The 23,101-nt window shown below is 34.4% G+C and overlaps 1 protein-coding gene across 2 annotated transcripts in view; it reads right to left on the bottom strand.

Moving 5' to 3' along the window:
- The window catches only part of LOC117117482 (tolloid-like protein 1), a 64,222-nt gene that overhangs the window by 17,028 nt on the left and 24,093 nt on the right, over positions 1 to 23,101 (bottom strand). For both annotated transcript variants that reach the window (XM_033261786.1, XM_033261787.1), the window contains exons 4-6: positions 21,342 to 21,465; positions 19,702 to 19,880; positions 1,878 to 2,111 (exon numbers count right to left, since the gene is read on the bottom strand). In XM_033261786.1, the coding sequence (XP_033117677.1) occupies positions 1,878 to 2,111; positions 19,702 to 19,880; positions 21,342 to 21,465 (537 nt within the window). The remainder of the gene's footprint in view (positions 1 to 1,877; positions 2,112 to 19,701; positions 19,881 to 21,341; positions 21,466 to 23,101) is intronic.

Below are 23,101 nucleotides of genomic sequence, written 5' to 3'. Positions count from 1 at the left end.
ACATTGAACTTTTTCGCAAGTGGGACCTACTTACGCCGTCCACGATTGCAGTAATTTCATTTGCTGAGAAGTTAGTATTCCTCTTTGACTTAGATGGTTCCATCTTGTCAACTCAAGAACAAACTTGTCTATGAATGATGATGCGTATATGCTGCGAGTGCGTCGTATCATGCAGGCGACGACGAACCAAGGAAGTAAACAAAAAATTGCGCCATCTAGGTCCGCGCCGTTTTTCAAAAGTAGTAAAAATCGTATTACGCATGCGTAAGCAAATATTTTTGGACTTAAGACAAAATTTGCTGCCCCCTGTCTCTTATACACATCTAGATGTGTATAAGAGACAGTGCGCCATCTAAGATGATATTTTTGCTAAGATTTTGCTAAGACGGTTTGATAAATCAGCTTAAGATTTTTGCTTAGCTACTTCTTAACTTTTTTGACTTAAGACATTTGCTAAGCTGAGATTGATAAATCCCGGGCCAGGCCTGGGATTTATCAATCTCTGCTTAGCAAAATGTCTTAAGTCAAAAAAGTTAAGATGTCCCTATGCAAATACCTTAAGCTGATTTATCAAACCAAAGCAAAATCTTTACTTAAAAATCGTCTTTAGATGGCACATGCATACAATCGACTTTTTAATTTTAAGAAATTTTTAAGCTAAGCAATATTGATAAAATCTGACTTAAGCAAAAAAATTGACAAATTTAAGCTGATTTTTAATTTGGTAAATCCAGCCCCAGATCTGGGAAAGCATTCTAGGAAGAATTACCATTAAAAAACTCTTCCTCGATTTAAAATGTTTAATTTGCTCTCACAATACACGTTAATCAACATGAAATTATTTATGGCGAGTCATATGTCCAAGCGGTTAAGGAAAGGGGGCGCTGCAACCTAACTACAGCCAGAGCCGTAGATAGAGAGAGTTTGGCCAACTCGGTTTCACTGGATTCGATATACGCGCGTGATTGGGTGGACTGCAATCACATGACTTACACCGGCCATGTTGTCACCAAAACAAAACATTAAAGCTATACGCGCGCATGCGCCTGGGCTGTTTGGTAACGACATGGCGTCTATGCGCCAAGTTGGCCAAACTCTCTCTATCTACGGCTCTGACTACAGCCATAAAATATCAGCGCTGGTTCAAACGGCATGCTTGCCTATTGTGGTGGAAACAAGTCTTCTCGAAACAGGACTAATAAACCGTTTAGGCCCAGTTAACAAAATTGGCTTATTATTTATTATTATTTATTTATGTGCACTTTAAAGAACCCATTTAAGGGGTTACCCTAGGTCCATACAGCCCCTGTTACCATGCAGTTATGGACCATTAGGTCGTTTGCAGGATGTACCTACATAATGTAAATTATGTTAATTCTTTGTATATTAAAATCACAGGTGTGAAAATTTTACTAGAAGGCCGAATTACTATTATCATTATACATAAATAAATGTAGCCAATTGTTCAATAACCATTATTTTTTTTTTTTAGTTTAATAAGGATTTTTATAGCGAACATATCCAGAAACCTGTTCACAGCACTTATATAGCTGGTCATTGGATACAGAATCAATCATACACATGCAACCTAGCTCCTCCACTCCCTGCGGGAGAATTTCTAGTTTATGAGTGAACTTCAGCACCACTATTTTCATTCTGAATCATTCACCTCCTAGTAGGTAACCATTTACATTCCCGGGTAAAGAGAGGAAAATGCAGATGAAGTGTCTTGCCCAAAAACACAAACAGTGTGATGACCCCGGTCTCGAACCCCTAACCTTCCGATACACTGCGCCATACATTTCTTCTATTGAAACTATGCTTTATGGCATCAAAATTAAGTCTACTAATGATTAAAATAATTATCATTAACATACGTGGGCAGTTGTAAAGCTTGTTAGCCTGTGTAATGTCTCCTGGGCTAAGCTGCTTGCGTTGACCAATTTCTGGCCTTTCTCCTCCATCAGGGTCTTTGCGTGGAAGAATAGTATCGAGCCATATTCCACGTGAGAAAGTATTGCGCGCGTAGTGCATGATGCTGTGGTAGTCATACGGCTCGCTCAAACTATCCACTTCCTCCGCCGACAGCTTATGAAAATTGTATTCTTGTCCTATGAATAGAAAAGAAGAAATCTTTACTTTAATACAAAAACATATAAATTGGTTGAGGCAGTATTTCCAAATGTAAATTTTTAATGCATGCAGTTTAATCCAATTTGTGATTGCTTTCACGTTCAATAGCAAGTATGGAATCCAGATGAAGAAATGTAGGTTGAAAATTTCCCACACGAATAACATACAAGCAGTACCGGTAAAGACAACTTGATTTCTAGCTTCGAACAAAGTATCCATACAGATATCCTTACAAGTATAAACCCAGGACATAACTCCAACTTTAAATTGACAAAGATAGAAAAATGTTAAATGCAGAAACAATGTATACGTATACGCCTCAAAATGAAAAAAGTGTAACTTAAAAATTTAATGCTTTAATGCATGTATGATGTAAGTACTGTACCTCTGTTAATTATAAATAAAATAACATAAAATATGAAAGAATAAAGGATCAAGGAAGAATAGGAAGGCAATTCAGATCGGCTGAAATATTTTCCAAAAATAAACAATAATATTAATGATCAATACGTCATTATTGTTTTACGTTTTAGTAACAATTTTGGACACTATTCATCAGAGGTCAATGTTCTCTGTCGGCTACATTCTTAGTACCTTCTTTTCAGGTCGTTGGTCCACCTTATTTAATTCCAAAAATTTAAAATCTAGTGATTTTCAGTGGTAAAACTGCAAGATTCCGGGACAAAAAAAAAACGTATCTATGATGAAGATACCTTGTTTTCCCTCGGAATGGTATTCAAAAGTTGTTTTGACTGATAGAGTTCGGCAAAGGCAAAACAAACTGGTTGCTGATGTTTTAATATCAATAATCTTTAAAGACAATAAACTAGATAATGCATATGATTGCTGCAAGTGAAAATAAGAAATATGTCGCACTTTCGGCAATACCACGCCTGACATGTTTCCGAGGTAAGAACAACATATCTGTGAATATCGTTAAACAGTTGAAATTAAAATTGTATATATAATTATAATGTCAATAAATATAGTCATGCAAAATTTCAGAAAGGTACAACAATTTATTACCAAGTTGCAAACATGCAAACTTTAACTCTATATTTCTCGAAAAGTGAAAATTTCAAAAGGGGGGGGGGGCAATCCTGCCACAAGAAAAGCATACACAAGACGCTCTATACAGACTCATTATAAGGCATAGGGATTGGAGTTTGCTTTTGGTCATGGAGAAAAACAAAATTGTGACAGAACTGATCCCAAGGACCCAGGAACAAGGAGGCAAGCATCCTAAGCACCAAGCCATTCAACTCAACTTCACAAAGCTATTTAACTCAACTTCACAAAGCTTTTCAACTCAACTCCATTCCATCATTCTTTTTTTTTATTTTAAAATGTTTAATTTTATAGAAATCTTATTATGAGGTTTAGGAAACGAACCCAGGATACTGGATTTGGACGGTGGGCACCTTATCCACCATTTCCACATGTGAAAATGAAATGAAAACAAATTGACAATCATTCTGAACAAAAAATCCTACTGGCATCAATATGGAAAGGTTTTGGCCTGTCCTTCTCATTAGTTCAATCATGGAGGTATTATAAATACGAAAGAGTTGCATTAATAGTTGAATATTAAGAACCGCTTAGTTCAATGGCCGAGGGGTAAGACGGGGCACCGCAATTTAAAACCATAATATCGGCGGTGGTTGGAATAGTACACTCACCTATGGTTCTGGTGGTGGAACAAGTCTTCTCGCAATTAAGTAAGAACTATAAACCGTAGAACCAGTGTACAAGCTATAGTTCATGTGCACTTTAAAGAACCCAGTACATCTTTTTAGATCAGTGGGGTTACCCCGGTGTACTGGTCATAACAGGTCTAGTTATATGAACAGTCAAATGTAGCATGGTACCAAATTTTAAGACTTCAAAAAAGAGATAAATTCAAAATACATTACATTATATTTATAAAATAAGTAAACCAAAAGTTAAGAATCAAAACCCAAAGTTTCAAATTATATAAATTTATACCCATTTTTGCTGTATCTCCTCTTTCTCTCTTTCTCCCTCTCTAAAGCAACGTCCATGGTGATAAATTTCAATTTAATTCTCAAATGTTTAACTAACCAACAGCAAAATCCTCCATCAAAAACATGTGATAAAGCAGTTGAAAGGAAAGCATGCGAAGCATAATTTGCCCACAGAAATTAATTAGAAAATTACAGAGCTTCCTCAATTCCTGTGAGCTATCATAACACAGCGTGTTTAGGAAGCTAATATTATTAGTAAGGCAAGAGGAAGAATGTGGGAATACGAATGAGGGGTCTAGAGGCTCTCCTTCAAGAAATCATTTTTTCCTCATAATGTAATCACATGTCGAACATTACTTAACCTATGGAAGATCATTACACCTGTATTCAAACATACACTGAGTAATTATATAAAGGGTTCAATCACTTATGTTTGAATGTCCATTGCAACTTACATTCTGTTATTTACGTTTTTTGTGGATTTGATTGAAATACGATAAAATAAACTTCAGCATGTATTAGAATTATTAGGTTTAGATTTTAAATTCATCCCCCTTGTTACTCAAGCTGATTACAGGCCTGTTTTATATTATTTTATCTACCTCTACACGATATACATCAGAAGTAATACACCTACACAATCCAACACTCTTAATATACTATTCCCTGCGTGCATAAAATAAGTGCTGAAAATTAATAGCTAAAAGGTTATCCCACATTCAATACATTATTGAATACTGTACTGTAGGGGAATGAGCTCTATTACAGCTCATTACCGAGCCACCACATTGTGTGGTTAAGTTGGCCAATTTCTTTCCACACTGCCCAGGGGAGGATCCAAGATTTGAAAGAGGGGGGTTCAAAATATTTCCAAAAACCCCTAAAATGAAAGAGGGGTTGGGAAAGTTTTGATTCCTACAGTAGATGGTCGGAAAAGAGCTTTCCTGACTCCTGAGAGTTTTTTAATGACATTTAAGTTCTTCAAAATTCAAGGTTTTCTCCCTCTTGAAAATGGTCAGGTAATTTATCTCATTCTTTAGATCTATAAATAGAGAAAAAAAAATCAGACATATTGGCAATATACTATTATTTTCCAACAATATTGAGTAGTTGGATACGTAGACTTTCTTTCATAGATTGATGAATCGACAGGCCTGAAGAACACACTTATGCACATAAATTATTACACAATATCGACCCAAAAACAGCGTGTATAATTTTATTTAACTGCAGGCTAGTTGGGCTAAGCCTAGTTTGTCCGATCTGCTAACCTATGCCTCTGGTAGGTTAGCATGCCTTTTGTAAGGACCCAGTAGTATAATTGTTATGTTTCTTCACATAGAGGGGGTTCGTCTGGACCCCCTCCCCCTGGATCCGCCACTGCTGCCTTTTTAACTTTCCCACTATATTTCAACACGGAACCAATTTTATTACTGGGTGAAGAGATGTCAACTGCTCCCAAAAAACTAATAGATCTGAGAGAGAAAAATGCAGGTAAATGAAAAAAATAATGGGAACAGAAAACATGCAATGAAAAACCAAAAGAAGAAGGCACTATATTTAACCATGCAAATAACACATGCACACCCACTTGAATAGGTATTGAGAATGCTTTATATTGTAGAAACGAAGTATCTCAACTCGCCGTACAAGATTCTTGAAATAGCGTACATATTTAAAAGATTTAATGACTACCTTTTACAACATTCAGTAAAACGCTTCACAAACTTTTAAACATGTGACTGCATTTTTACTGCATATAGCTACTGTAATGTTCATGAATCAATTTAAATGTTTACATATAAAAACCATAAAAACCAATGTTTGACATTTCTTCAACACAGTAAAAACTAAAATGTAAATTATTTACATTTTCGTTTTTTAAATTCTGTCAGCAAATGACTTTTATCATACATTGCAAGGTCTGCAAAGTGTGGTAAAGTTAGGGTTCAAAGGACCACACCTACTTGAGATTTTTTATTGTAGTACAAACACAAGATAGAAATAAAGTGGTTTAAGGAGATTATTGAGAAAGAATAAATCAGGGAATCGTTGACTTTAGTGGTTGATTCAATAGGGCTTATCAAGCGTAAGTTCACTGACTGAACACAAATGGCACTGGGAAAATATAATATGTGACCCTGTAGGGTTTGCTCAACTTTGATAGTGGCTTTTAATTTTAGCTTAACTTCAACAGTTCAAGTAAAGAGTCAAGTGCATGTTACATCGCTATACAATAGATAACATTTTAATAATTATTTCTTTATGATGAGTTACTGACAGTTACACTTGGCTTCTGATATTAGTATTATACAGTGATAAAGTTCATTCTTTCTGATAGCACAAACATGGTATGCACTGGCGATGACATGGGAAGGGGGAAATGAGACTGGCCACAACTTTTGTCAGAAGAGCCATCTCCTGATAAATAAGTGAACATTAAGAACTGCTATTTTTTGTAAAGCTAAAAGTCCTGCTATTTCGTAACAACTTTTTCTCAGAAATAGCATTAAATGTACTGTAAAAGGATTCTGTTCTTTTTAATATTTGAACATACTGCACTCTTCCTAATATCAAGAGCTACTTTTCTTTGAATCGATTTTATTATGCAACATTGTTGTTATCACTTACAAGTGGTGGCGCCAGATATTCCCAGAGAAGTGGTTTATGGGTCCCCATTACAGTAGGTGATCCCTGACTCAGCCCCTTCATCATGGTTAGGGCTGAGGTGAGAAAACATTAAGAATAGGCACAGGAAATTGCACTCAGACTACAAAAATGAATATTCGAGGCAGTGATCCTGACAAAATGATTGACTTTCTATGCCCCCCACCCCCATAACAGATGCCCACTGATGCCGCTACTGGTGTATAGTTCCAATATATAACAACATGATTCAAAAATTTGACACTGTACTCTTTTTACTTCAGGCATATTACAAATTTGAGATGAAATTGAATCTTTACACCATTCATGCATCACTCAACAACTTATTCCTTTCAAACAAGTTCTCTAACACCACTCATGTCGCCAAGATTTCAAGCCCCAGGCATGATACTGAAAATGCAATGTTAGCTGTTTCAACATTCTTTACATGTTTTTTGTTCTGGTACATAAATTGGAATGTAAATTAATCGATTCAATTTCAAAGAACAAAACAACGAAACACAATATCGACATATAAAAAAATTAAAATGAATTTTCAATTTTTTAAACTTTAAGGGAAGTTTTCCTGTTAAAACCAAATATGGTATTTCTTGTTCATTTGGAAAATTTGCCATGAACATACAAAGAAAATAGATTTTAAACTCCACCCAAGTCAAATCTAATAAAGCACAAATAAAAAGATCGACCCCCGTACCTTAACGCGGTCACTGACATTACACATTGGCCACAGCGGTGATGCTAATGTTGACACAACTGAAACCGCACTGAGGATAATAAAACTTACATCACTGTCTCTCTAAATCCATAAAGTGACTGTAACATTTGATGGAAGGACACATATAATTTTAATAGTTGAATTAAAAAACAAAGATAACAAAATTCATGAGTTTAAAAAATAAACTTTACAGTATATGGCAAATCATTTCATCCAATAACAAATCCAGTACAAGGAATGGATTAAAGAGTGAAAATCACCTTATATAACAAGGTCAGAGATACTAACTTACTTTTACACAGTAGCCATTACCCATCCCGACATAGACCATTTGTGAGGTCTCACTACAAAATGAGTCTCATCGTTAGAAAATCAAAAAATGAGTTAATATTACATTTTGGTAGATCACATTGTAAGCTTTAATTTTGTCTTTGAATGCCTTCCCTAGGATAAATAGATCCAGAGATGTTAGCATTTAAAGTTTAGGTGTATGAGAACCAGGTTTTGAGAAAATCGGCCTCAAAGATAAACTAACCTGTACAAATAACAGGACTAGAATTAGAGAATATGCGAAGAGAACACTGTTTTGGCAAGAAAATTCACTTAAAAAGTACATAATCATAAAATATAAGTATCAAGTTATTCAAAAACATTAAAATCATAATTTTGTAAAAATGTTGCCTTTGACTATTTTGGTGAATATCTCAAAATGATTTCACCAACGATGAGTCTCATTTCGTGGTGACACCTCACATTTATATTAACCAAATACTGCGGTAATACTGGCATAATATATCACCTTTTCAAAGGATCATGCAAGCTGGGAGAGACATTGGTTTAAATCTTTATAGTCATCACAGACTGGGGGGGGGGCTTGCCGCTAACTACAACACCTGCAGCGCTGGTTCCAAACTTTCCTCGCCCAGGTTTCGTTAGGACAAAGTTTTCTTGAATTATGGCCTTAAAATGGAGGTCCAGTGTACTGTACATATCTGGCTTGAGTGTTCTTTCAAGAAAGCATTCATTTACAGAAGAGTAGGAGGACACCTCAATGGTTCATTTCCTCCCCGATCATACCGAATTCAGCACAGTGACGCTGTTACTGGTAATTCTGATAACTTAACCCAGTACAGTACATTGTTTGGACCATATTTGAGAGTAATTACACGTACAAAAAAAATTTTGTTTTATAAATTCAAATAATGCCATATTAATTCAACTAAGGTATCTATGTATTAAATATCCCAGTCAATGCTACTTCAAATATATTTAAACAAAAATGCCATTACAGTACAACAAATTTACAGGGAGAATGATAATGCCAAACAATAGGATTAATGTGAAGACAATTCACAAAACATAATCACAAAATTCAACGCTTTTTAAAATGAAAGGCTATATCAAAGGTTAAATCATTTCTAAACCTGTTGTTGAATAAAATGTTGATACTTGGGCGACCCAATCGCATCACCTATTAGCTGTTTTCCTGCGCAAATGGTTTTACTTTCCGGAGAGCTTAAAATCTGCACCAAAGAAAGAGAAACTTATCACCAGGGACCTAGATTCCTGGTGGATAGTAGTTGGATGCAGACCACCTTCTACCAAACCCAATAGCAGGCAAAAAAACACAAGATTAGATTTGCAGTTCCAGAACAAACACACCTGTTACCATGTAGAAAATAAGTAGGGTGCTGCGAACTGACATAAGAAGTTTTTCCACTTTAAGACTTGGACAACTGTCAAAAAATTACAAACAAAGCATGAATACACAAAGAAACTAATAATCTTGGGATTAAGTTTTATTAACAAAAGATTTCAATCTTTTCACTAATTTGTTTAATATCATTTTCATTTTTCTTTGTGATTATATTTTGTTTTTATATACTAATATCCCTTCTCACAAACCATAGTAGTAACAAATATTCCTAATAAGTTATGCCTCCAACCATGAAAATAACAGATCAAAAAAATTATTATTTTTGTTTATATCTCCAAAGAATATTTTCTCAAACTTCCTGTATACAATCACCTCATTAGGCCAAATAAAAAAAAATATCAGTTTCTCATCCCCTTTTTCTCTGCCTCACAATTTTTTTTTTCCCTTTTATATTACTCATTTGACGAAATGTTAAGAGTCTGGCTAACTCAAATCATCAGTAAAATTCCTCTCTCGATTGCTTGTAGTTGGTGATACATATTGTATAATCATGTCTAGTGCTTGTTTTATTTGCTTTCAATGTGTCTACTTGGTAAAAAGGTGAGAAAGTAGTAGCTCTTTCCCATTGACCATCTCGGATTTGCCATCTCGGAGTAAAAAAAAATGTCCTCATTCTTCTTTTTTCAAAATATTAGCACAAGAAACTACGTTTTTGTTTTACTTGGCCTTATCTAACAATTCATTATGGAAATAAAATATACTATTTCTGATGGTTTTTAATTAGGCCTCATACTACTGTACACAAATTAGACGTACAAAATAACTCCATTACTACTGTTCGTAACAGATCAGCCAGAAGTTCGACATCAACCTATTTAATAAAATCCGCCATCACCGACCATATGAATAATCATAATCACTTTACTAGACTGGAGTTCGGCACAAATCAAAGAAAGAGTATATACAGAATCAGTATTAAGGAAAATAAAATAATCTATATGGATAAAGAAAACCATGAACGGTGATGAGGGCGCTTACATCTGTCCAATATATACAACAATTTTCTCTCGACTCCCCATCCAAGGGATGGGGCGAGTTCTACTTTGGAAACTGGTGGCACCAGTCAACTTACATCGACTGAAGAAAGTAGTAACCAACCAAGCCACATTCATACTTATGATGCTGACTGGTAGTCAGCGAAACTGTTTACGGTGAAATAAGACAGTAAGTAAGCATTTTAGGTTTTATCTAAAAGGAATTTCATATCTGATACTGTACATTTTGTTCATGAATAATCAGGCCAATACAAAAATAAGTACAGTATTACAAAAGTTAGTATAACAGATGAATTAGAGGTACGTAAAACATTATTTCTGAAGATTGTAAATGGCTCTCTGGGTCTTGTACACCTCCAAAATATTGACAATGACAAATAGAAGATTTTTTCACAAGATTTTTAAGCAAAAATCAATAGGTTCAGGTATAAATTTCTGAAAAAAATGGAAATGATGCAAAAGATGAATGTGCTCATAAAAGCTGGTTTCACTGATATGCAAACATGTTCAGTTCTTCATGATGACATATACTGTAGCAGTTACCATTGGGACATCCCTCAGTAGGACATTTGAAGGGGAGAGCTGCGTTTGAATTGAATTAAGGCAATCAAATTACCTCATATGAAAAAGTTTTGCTACAAATTGTGCATCAATCAGCACACAGGATTCATTTCAATCTTTACCTCTGGAATGTAGTTGGAATGTACCAATGAATTATGATAAATGAGACAACAGCAGGCTACAGTGCAGCTATATAATAATGAATTGCAGAAGTTACACTTTTCAAACACATTTCATCTCCACTAGGACTTGACTGGTGCAAGATCCAGAGAAATCCAGGGGGTTCGGATGAATCCCACTCTGTGAAGAAACCTAACAAAATACTACTGGGTCCTGGCTTACAAAAGGCATCCTAACCTACATAGGCATATGTTGGCAGATCAGACAACGGTTTATGCCCAACTGATCTTCAATTAAATAATATTTAAATAATTATTAAATAATATTCAATAATAATTATACACACTGTTTTTGGTTCAACGTCGTAATAATTTATGTACGGAAGTGCATTCTTCAGGCCTATCGGTGTATCGATCCATGAAAGAAAAACTACAAATCTAACTACTCAATAATTTTGGAATATAATAATATACTGCCTATGTCTTTGATTTTTTTTTTTCTTTACGTAATGGCCCAGGCTTAAAGAATAAAGAGATAAACTTACCTTACCTTTTTTTAAGAGGAGGAAAACCTTGAATTTTGAAGAACTTAAAGGTCATTAAAAGATTCCTCAGTAGTCTGGAAAGCTCATTTCCGGCCATCTAGGAATCAACATTTTCCAGGGGGAGGACCCCCAGACCCCCTATTCATTTTGGAGTTTTTTGCAAACATTTTGAATCCCCCTCTTTCAAATCATGGATCCGCCCTTGCAACAGTGCAAGTTTCAGTCCTTTAATACCAAATACATTATTGGGGTCGTTCACAATTATCAACATTTTTGCAAGTTTACAAACAGTACTCTTGTCGGTACCCCTACTGTACCTCCCCCTGAAAGTGTACATAAAAACTGTTGATTTCGCAAAACCATTCTCCATTATTTTTGTAAAGTCAACTAACGTACAGTACTTCCTTACATAAAAAAGTATCACATGGTTGCATTATACTTGGTCATAAAAATCTATTATTTTAATTATTCATGTTTAATATTTGGAATCAACATTTTCATATGTAATATGTACAAAATTGTCTAACCCCTCCCCCTAGCGTACTGATTGTACACTTGTAGAAATTTTGATAATTTGTGAATGACCTCTAAGAGATCACACAAAAGACTAAACTTTTATCATGTGATTTGATATACACTGTAATACTGTGTGAGTTAAGTGTGCCTTTTAATAGCAGTGTAACCTCCAAAATATTAATTTTTATCAAAATTTTGAAACTTTTCATTCAATACATCGCAAACATTGAATGCCCTAGGCGCACTAGTGCGACACATCCAAGCATACGTGGATTTCGCCCTCTATACTGTCTATATATCATTCTGATGCTCATTTGCTTTTGCATCCGGGTTACTTACACTTTGAACTTCTCGAATAAACAAAAATCTTGACAACTTTTATTGAAAAATATTTTATAAATCAAACAAAAATGTCAACTTATTTTTTAAAGTTTCAGTATGGCCGCGCAGCAGCGATATACTGTGGAACGAGCCATACACGATGTTTTTGATGATAATAGTGTGGATAGTGACCAGGAACATTTTTGCGGAATTATAATTGGGTTTCTGTAGGCTAGTGAGAGTGATGAGAGTGATGGTTATGATGGGAAAGAAGCTAATATCGCCGGTGGTGCAGCGGGGACAAAGTAAGACTAGGGCCTAGCCTAGGCCTAGGTCTAGACGAAGTTAGGCCTAGCCTATACAAAGAAATAGGCCAAATTGGATGGCGGAAACGGAACATTTCCCTGATTGTAAAACAATTTTTTTTACAAGCAGTATCACATATAGAATAAATGTGCTATGAGGATTATTTTTTTTATAAATAGTTTTTTGTTTAGGGTTCAAGAAATATGTGAAAATTTCATTTAAAGAGAGATACTAATTTATGCTGTGTAATTATGTAGTTTTGTAAAAGTAAATTGGCACGCAAGAATGTCACGCACCAGCGATTTTCAGCATGATCCGGGGTTAATGTGTATTGACATTTTGTGTAGGATGCTGTGTTAGATTTTATTAGTATGTCAAATGATCAATATCTAATGCAATGGGATTTGGAAAGAGAGCAGGAAATGCCTTCATTAGAGCATGATTAGAGCCAATTAAATTATCTTATACCAAAATATCTTGGGAGCAATATTCTTTTGTACTAGTATACCTATTGGGACAAAACAATTACCAAAGACACAATAAAAGAAATATATTATAAAAGATAGTTTAAAACAGGTAACACTTTAGTAGTATTAGCTGTTTGTACTATCAAAGACAACAACAACAATCAACAGGTCTACTTGGAATTTTAGGGGGAAAAAATACAATTCAGGAAGTTGTTTAGAGGAAACAGCCAAAAATCATATAAGCTTGACAAGGTCAAGGTACTAGCCTGGTATAGGTAACATTAACAAAATACTAACAAACTTGTACAAGTGAAAAATATATTAGCTTTTTCCATTTAAATTATCTGGTGCATTGAAAACTGCTACAACAATTGCCATACCATCTGGAAAAACCACAGAAAGTTTGACTAGAAATTTACTGGTGGAAATTCAGGTAGAAATGAATTCTGTGCATGTTTGGCTGGAGGGCATACAGTATTAACTGAATATAATCATTTCTAATGGGTAACAAAGTCTACATTATTTGGCTTTAAATTAAAATAATTATGTTTGGAGTGGAGTTGAATAACTTGGTGGTCTTAAAAGATGCTTGCCTTCAAATACCAGGGTCCTGGGTTCAATTCCTCTCAGATGTTGCAGGGGGATTTTTTTTCTCATGACCAAAACAACTCCACTCCCTAAATTTCATATTGAGATTTAGTTTGTGTAAAGCATTGTGTGTGTATGTATGTCTTGTGAAAGAGATTGTCACCTGTATTCCCCAAGGTTCCACTTTATGCTTTATAAACAAGCCTCAAATTGAGGCTAAGGAATTGGAGTTGTTTTAGTGAGACTACCATCTCAGAAAATGAGCCCAGGACCTTGGGATTGGAAGGCTAGCATAATAATAATAATAATAATAATAACTAGAGATACTATGTTTAATAGAACATGAACCCAGTCATTTTTTAGGATTTTACCCTAAGGTGACCACTGTGATGTTTGACCTCAAGCTGTGAACACTCCATGTTTGGTAGGAGTCTGTCTAATGCAATTGGTCCAATCATTAGTCACTAGCAATATTTGATAATTTTTAAAAAAAATGACCCTTGTGACTTTTGACCTATCCCAGACTGGAGTGTAAGAAGTGTCACTGGTCCTATGATCAAATATAATTGAATTCCGTTCAATCGTTTGCCATTAGTAACATTTTGAAACGTTGACCTATGAACTTTGACCTACAGCATGAGGTGAAGAGTATTTTCTTTTTGTCTTTAGAAGTTTGAGCTCAATTGGGCTATTTTGAAAATTTACCCCCGATGATCCCTATGTGACCCCCTAATCCCAGACTAGGGTGTTGGAGGTTTTGCTGGTTCTTAATGACCAAATCTGATTGAGTTTGGTCCAATCGTTTGCCATTAGTAGCATTTTGAAATGTTACCAAATAAAACAAAAGAATAACCCTTTGATGACCTTTGACCCTAAATTACTGAACACCATAGAGACCCTACCTTATGCTAATACACATGTGCCCAGGACAAGACTATGTATGTTATTTGTGACAGAAGAAGTCTTTTATTCATTTTTAAAAAAGTTTTTACCCTAATGACCCCTATGTAACCTTTAACCCCAAGCAATGAACACCCTATGTATGAGAGGTGTCACTGGTTATACTGACCAGGTTTGGTTGAAATCAGCACAACCGTTTGGCACTAGTAGCGTTTTGAAATGTTTCCAGAAAAAAGATAAAAATTACCCCTTATCCCTGAACACCCTATGACTCTGCCTTTATGCCAATATATATGTGCAAAGGACAAGACTGTGCTACGTTATTTGAGAGAAGTAGTCTTTTATGTGATTTTTGGTTTTTTGACCCCAATGCCCCTTATGTGACCTTTGACCCGAAGTTGTAAACAACACATAAATGGGAGTGGCACCGGTCCTACTGACCAAGTTTTAATAAAATCGGTCCAGTAATTTGCCACTAGTAGTCTTTTAAAATGTTGCCAGAAAGAAAGAAAGAAAGAAGAAACTGCTCAGAAACAAAACCCAGTCAGCATGCTGCTGACTGGGTAATAATAATAATAATAATAATAATAATAATAATAATAATAATAATAATAATAATAATACTGTAGTTCGATTTGTATAGGCTAACACATCATGAAAAGCCTCTATGGTCTTAGATTCAAGATTCAAGATTTTTATTGTTTTGTAAAGCCATCGAGGGCTCCACTTCATTAACAATACATACACAACCAAAATCACTTGTATTACTGATTTACAATGCACTGGGGGAAATAAACAAAGGGACAATAGTTAGGTCGTTAGCAATTTTAATTGCATAATAGGAAAGAAAGATGATAAGAACCTTAATGAGCGACCCAAAAATGGAAGAAATTCGGTGTGGCAGGAGTTTCTAAGAGAGATGGACCAATTAAGAGCGTGGAGAAAGGAAGGCTTGTGTTTTTCATAATCTTAGAGAGTGCACTTGAATAACAAATTTCTGTCTAAGTTCAAATGAAGAAATAGGATGAACGAACGGCAGCAGAGTTAGACGAAGAGGCAAAGGAATTGACAATCTTCAAGCAAAAATTGTCTCAATTTAATGGAAGAAATAGGCCTACAACCATCTTACACACACACAACCCATCTTACACACACAACCCATACGTTCAATGCCATACCATACCATCGTACCATGTTTATACTGCCGGGTGGAGAGAGTCAAACGTAAAGTGCCTTGCAATGTGACAAGCATCGGTCTCAAACTCCCAATCTTATGATCACATTTCCAACCCCTTACACACTGCGCCACAAGTCATACATTAAAGCTGATCTTTTTCTTTTATCCAAAATACTGTTTATATCCAAATTTGAACCCAAGACTCTCAAATTTTGTTCAGTTGCTATAACAAGTAAAGTAGTTGATTATCCATTGTTTATTCACAATAACAAGTGATATACTTAATGTAAGACACACCTCCTTTTTAATTGGCTTGTTATAACTTTGATTTCAATCTGATTGATCGACCTAAGTGGTTAAAGTGGCTAAATGCAACTAACAAAAACACAAAACACTGGTACTGGCAACTCATCCCAACATCTGGTTCTTTGTCACTTTAGCCTGTGATCCCCAGATGTGGAACCCATTTAACAACCACCTCCAGGGCCGCGAGAGTGGCTAAATGCCCATTGGGTGAGGTCTGGGGGCCGTCTAGGGCTCTCAAAGGGGTACAGTGACAGAACTCTGGTGTGGCGGGGGGTCTTCTAAACCCTTTTACCAGGTCCGGAATAATAAAGTATAGAAACATGAAGAGTAAAAGCTATCTTTCCTTTTATTCAAACACACAGTAGAACTGAAAAGATTCATAAAAATTAAATCAAAGTTTAATAGATTAATTCAGTATTTATTTGACAAACAAAAACATCCCTGGTTAGTTTCAACATGGAGGAATTAAACTGCATTTTTCCTGTGATAAAGTACGGCCTATAGGCCTAATGAAAAACTTTGATTTCAATCTGATTGATCGGTTTTTATTTGCTTTCTGTTATACTTCTGTAAAACATATATGGATGGGTGAGATTTTCTCATCAGTATTTTCGAAAATGATCAAATAGATCAAATAGATAAACGTTAAATCTCAAATTGTCTCTGTCTCTTTTCGGAATTACTGTCTTTGTTTTAGTTAACATACGAACTTACAAACTTTTAGAATCAGACAATTTTTTTCATCATAATTTACAGTAATTATAACTGTCATAGATAATAGCCACTACCTTTTTTTTAAGTGGTTGGAAACATGGATTAACTTTTAGAGCACAAATTCTGTGGCTTCTAAATTAGCTACCAGTGTTTTCACACGTCCTTGGATAAAACACTTTGCTTTTAATTACCTCTTCCTTTGGATAAGGTTAAGCTGTTTAAGTTTGGTACTAAAATAACTTCACTATTTGGAAAATACTGTAGTAAAGAATTATCTTCTGGTGTATTGACCTGAACAATCCTATGCCTGTACTTTGAAGGGATATTGCCACTAATAAAAACAGTCAATTCATTCGCTATACAGCAATTTGGCATTCCACAGCAAAATATTCCAATATCTAAATAGTATAGTTGTGTGTGGGATATGGTGAATTGTCTATCAATCATGAAAAAGAACATCAAGGCCATGCTTGTTGTCAACCAAACCGCAGCGCGTCAAATATACCAAAGTCAAATATACCAAAGCACATACAGTAAAAATACTACAGTGCAACTAACAAAAACACAAAACACTGGTACTGGCAACTCATCCCAACATCTGGTTCTTTGTCACTTTAGCCTGTGATCCCCAGATGTGGAACCCATTTAACAACCACCTCCAGGGCCGCGAGAGTGGCTAAATGCCCATTGGGTGAGGTCTGGGGGCCGTCTAGGGCTCTCAAAGGGGTACAGTGACAGAACTCTGGTGTGGCGGGGGGTCTTCTAAACCCTTTTACCAGGTCCGGAATAATAAAGTATAGAAACATGAAGAGTAAAAGCTATCTTTCCTTTTATTCAAACACACAGTAGAACTGAAAAGATTCATAAAAATTAAATCAAAGTTTAATAGATTAATTCAGTATTTATTTGACAAACAAAAACATCCCTGGTTAGTTTCAACATGGAGGAATTAAACTGCATTTTTCCTGTGATAAAGTACGGCCTATAGGCCTAATGAAAAATGCCAAGCTCTCAATTCGGTTGTTCTGACAATGGATATTTCTATTACCATCCTTGTGCGCTATGATGATAATGGATGAATGTATACGTTGTACAGTATTTTACATTTATTTAATATTGTTAAACATTTTTTTTACCTAGCAGCCCGGGCCCCTGTTGAATATCATATCTGAGGCTCTGTTAAAACTCAACAAAATGGTAAATGAAGGTTAATATAATAGTTCCAATGCACTTTTGCAGACATTGTTCCTAGTTGAGCAACTAGGAAATTTGCCTGGGCTCCTGGGGTTCACAGCGACAGCAGTTCACTGCTACCCCAGGTGGTGAATTTGGCAGGACGCCAGCTCACCTGCTTTCTTCCGAAATGTTACATATTTTTTAACATGAACCTGGAGCATGCTTTACATACACAGTATGCTATAACCAGTACTGTAGGCCTAATTTTTAGTGATAGCAGTTTGACAGTGGTTCAATACAATCAGTTTTAACCACTAGGCCTACATATTGCTCTTTACATCATAGACCTATTTTCAAATTCGTTACATATGTTTTAATGTCACTTAAATAATTCTATTTCTCGTTAGTGTAATTTGTAAATATTTTAAGTGGAATTTGTAATTAGTATACATTTAATAATCTATTTTAAGTAATAATGTTTAAATAATTTGTATCATAATTTTTTGAAATGTTTTTAATTTCAATTTTATACCTTGTGGTATTATATTTTAGATGTTTATTTTTGCCTGTAAGTGAGAACAAAGCATACGTGTTGGACGATTTTTTTTTTTTTTAATAAAAAACAAAAAAAAATGCGCAAGAGGTGAAAGAATTATTTGAAATATAAGGACACATTTAATAGCAACAGAGATTTTGTAGTTATTATTTTAAGAAAATCATTCTAGTCTGAATTATACAAAAACCAACAAGGGAAATGGTTAAAGCTCATTATGAAAATGAAACACCATCTTTTCTGAGAAATGTGTCTGAACCTTGCAAAGAAGCTGAAAATCTTTTTCAAATCTTCTAAAACAATATGAAACTTCTTGGCTAAATTCTTATGGCGAAATGATGAATTTTATATAAAGGTTAATTTTGGTATAGTAGGCTTATTATTTTGTACTACAGTATTTCTAATTGAACTTCCAAACTGCTAAATGACAAGTTATACTGTATCTCTTTGACCGTTTAAGGTAAAATGATAAAAATTTACGCTATTTCTTGAAATGTTATAACTGAAAGGGGATCTAGCGTGACATGAACATAATTTTAAGACAATATTTTAATTCGTGTCTCAATTACATCTGCATCTGATAAAAAATGCTGAAATTTTTCAGCAAAGCAGAACTGGAGAATTGCAGGTGATGAAATTATTTAAAAAATGTGGAGAAAAAAAATAATCCCCAGTTTAAGATACTGTGTCATACAGTATCAATGCATATAAATTATTTAATGAAGTTTTTTTACATGAGTGACAACTTATAAATTACAAATTGATAAAATCTGGTTATATCAATTTCTATTTGTAATTTATTTACTTCTCAATATAATTCCTTCATTTCAAGATCAATTCTGTATTATTGATTTACTTTAGACGACATGAATTCAAGTTTTGTAACATGATTAATAAATGTTTGAATTTTTAAGATAATAAAAATTTGAATAATATTGTGTGCAGAGTGGCTGTGTGATTCATAATGTATCACTGCAAATGGATTGGGTTAAGTCTTTGTTGTAGTCAGCTCCAAGGATAGCAAGAAGGAAACTTGTTCAATCTAATTAGCTTCAATATAAGCTTACAGGTCAGATATAGCTCAACAATCCAAACCATTATGCTTTCTTCCTCCTAGTTAAACATCACCAAAGAACCATTATATTAATGACAAAAACAAACCAATCCAACGCTTTGTAAAATATAAAGTTGTTTTTTTTTTTTCGTTTTTTTTTTCGTTTTTTTTTAAAACTTTACTTACCTGGCATGATGTGTTGTTTCATGATAGTTACGTGATTATCGCGGTCCGGCCTGGTGTGCTCGTGCCAAAAACCAACAACATGTCCTAGCTCATGAACAACCACTCCAAATTTATCACAATTCTTTCCAATGGATAACGCTTGGATGCCATTACCTCGTCGGCCAACAAATGAACAACATCTAAAAGTTAAAGTATTAAGGGATATGATGATGACTAAAAATGAAGATATATTTCATACACACTCTTAAGGCAACTCTCTGCTAAAAAGTAAACAAATAACTGATCTTGTAAATTTATACGAAGTCAAAAGAATGATCTGAAGGGTGTCATTTTTTGTTAACAGAGTGTGGAATAACTTGGTTAGTAGGTGATACTGTAGTCTAAAATACAGATTAAAAAGAAAGTTGGACAACACTCAACAGCACATGTTCTCAATAAAGCGGATCGTTGGACAAATCCGGCTCGCCAAAGAATTGAATTCGACATGTAAAAAATTTAGTACAGTTTCGTAAAATCATGGTCGTGTTACATTTTTAGATGCATAATGGCAATGTCAAGTACAGTACTGCAGTAAAATATAATCCAAGCTCAAAAAAAGTATTAAAATATTGATTAATAATTTTGATGATGACAAACCATTATTACCAAATTATGGTATTTCTGAACCAATGTACAATAAGCTACATGTGCATTAAGTGGGTAAGATGGTCTTCCCATGAGGGGTTCAGCTAAAGATTATGTAAGTGAAAAACAATCTGGGAGGACCTCCCCTTTTTAAGTGTCTTTCTAATTTCAAGATAACAATTCAGAAAACGTAAGCATCAGACACATGAGCACACTGCAGCGTGTGCATTTTCTATGGATTGAATAACATGCAAAAGCAAACAACACAAATTAATTGTCTTAAATTTTCAATGGTCTTTAAACTATACCGCAAAAAGCATCTGTTGACATTAAAGGCAGGCTTTAGGGTAATTTTAATTTTTTTTCATATATTGTACAACTGGTGTACTAACCATCTATTTTTTTTTTTTTTTTTCGTTAAACCCCTCCAGTGTCATTCCAAAAATCAATTGTACAACATATAAAAAAATGTTTCACTGGAGCCTGAGACCACACCACATAGCAATCACTTCACCATGTTCTAATCTACACTTATACCAATGACGAGTCAAAAAAATGTAGTCAAATGCGCATGTTATGTATGTATCCTTGACAAAAATCATAAGCTTAAATATCATATTATTTTTTCATATAAATTATTTGTTTTTACTTATTGATCAGTCGCATTTAAAGCAAGATTTAACTTCCTTCCAAATTTCAATATTAATGGTTGATCAATCAAGATAAAAAGAACAAAAAGAACGAGCAAAGCAAAGGAATAAAAGATACGATTCGAGCAGCACGCTCGCCTATAGTTCTGGTTGTGGAACAAGTCTTCTCGGATAAAGAGTATAAACCTTAGGCCCAGTGTACACAATTGACTCATGTGCACTTTAAAGAACGCAGTACAGCCTTCGAGACGAATAGGGGGTTACCCCGGTATACTGAGCCCCATAGAGCCCCTGTTGCCTAGAGGTTATGGATCCTAGGGTCTTTTGCATGATTAAATTAAATTCGTAAAATTAAAACTGACTTACCCACAAGGTTTATAAGTAAAATATATATAATGCTGATGCTCGCGTACATTTCTCTCAACAAATGTTATACATGTGAAATTTTCCCAGTGCCGCATTGCCTGTTTAAACATTGCTCTTTGTGAACCTGTGGAAAAACATTCAAAGAGGGTAAGAAAGCTTGCCTGGATGGTCGACATTCATTTATTTATATTTGTGTTTTATTTAATCAAAACTTATAAACTCTTCATAGTGGACAAAAAGTCCGATATTGAGGCACGAAAAACTATAGAGGGTGCGCTATATTTAAAACCCACTTCCAAACACGTCACCTGCTTTGAATATTCATTGTTTTATCATTCAGTAATACTGAAAATTGGAAGATATCGCTGAATATTCATGACCTACCCCTAATTTGGTCATGTGAGAGAAGCCTGGAACCTATCGTTTATAATTATACATCATAGGATTCGATGTGAAAGCCGACGAAGGTAAGCATGTAATTTTCATGTTTTTTTAGACCAAATTTTGGGTTTTTTGGCTAAAATGGTTGATAATGTTATCCATCATTTGTTCAAACATACTTTATATTTATGTAATACTTAATTACTAAAGAACAAGTTAGCAAATTAAAAATTTTTTGTAACGGTTGGTTTTTTTTCTATGAAGGTTAATGTACCCTTCTTTTCTGGCGATAGTGCAGCTGGTGTTGCGCATTGTAGAGGGCCTATACTACACGCCCAGGAATTGATCGTTGAGGACGTTGCGTGGGCATTTTCGGGTCAGTTTTAGGCCTAGCATATGGATGTGCATACAACGAATAGGCATTTATTAAATCTTGGCCTGTTTAACACAAAGCCCTAGGTTTATACTAGGCCTATTAATTAGAGTTTTTAATGTAGGAAAACAAACACACATTTATCTAATTTGATTTTTAATTTTAATATTTTTAGGTTTTATGGCCACCACCAATTCCCAGGCAGGTACACATAAAGTAAATTTTAAAGGCAAGTACAGTTTTTAGTAGGTTTCGGCCCACAGTATTTTAATCATGCTTGTTACTGTTTACGATATTCTGTGTATTTTTTTTTTTTTTTTTTTTTAATCAATTGAATTCTATTAAAAATGCATATTCTTAAATATTTTTAAATCAACTCATACAGTACAGACTGTATTTTAATTACAGTATTGTTTCAATACAGTTGTATTTTTTTTTATTAAAATGTAAATACACTATTTATTTACAATATTATTTAATGATGTTGAATACTCCACCACAGTATTTTGCTTCTGCAGTTATTTCCTGATAAATATTAAATGCAATTCTAGCATTTCATTTAAAGTATATATAAATTGGAAAGGTTTGTAAGGCAATATCAAAATAGTTATTTCATATTAATTCATAGATAGTATGCTAAGTAATTTTTAAATGATGAAATTTAAAATGTACTAACAATTTTTCTTTGCAGGTGGAAATGCCTTTCTCTGTATTTTGAGAGATGTGAATTATACTGATTTTTAAAGATGAATTCTATTTGGCATAGTTCTGATGGCACTTAGTAGACCTTTCAAATTCGTTTGTTGAATGCGACATGGATCTTTCCACCACGCTATTCACTCAACATACCCAAACCAACATGCAATCCAAGAGGCACAGCATACAATGACTGTTTTTTCTGATTTTAAATTAAAGAAATTTAAATTATTATACCTTTTAACTCTACACCAGAACCCACACGTAGAAAGAAAATGAACCACCATAGTAGTACCACAAATCCTATTGT

Source organism: Anneissia japonica, unplaced genomic scaffold (genome assembly GCF_011630105.1).
Source record: "Anneissia japonica isolate Jap-2015-1 unplaced genomic scaffold, ASM1163010v1 scaffold1405_len252398_cov171, whole genome shotgun sequence".
NCBI classification, from domain to species: domain Eukaryota; kingdom Metazoa; phylum Echinodermata; class Crinoidea; order Comatulida; family Comatulidae; genus Anneissia; species Anneissia japonica.
Note: the sequence above shows the minus strand (reverse complement) of the source record. Positions and strands in the feature narration are given on the sequence as shown.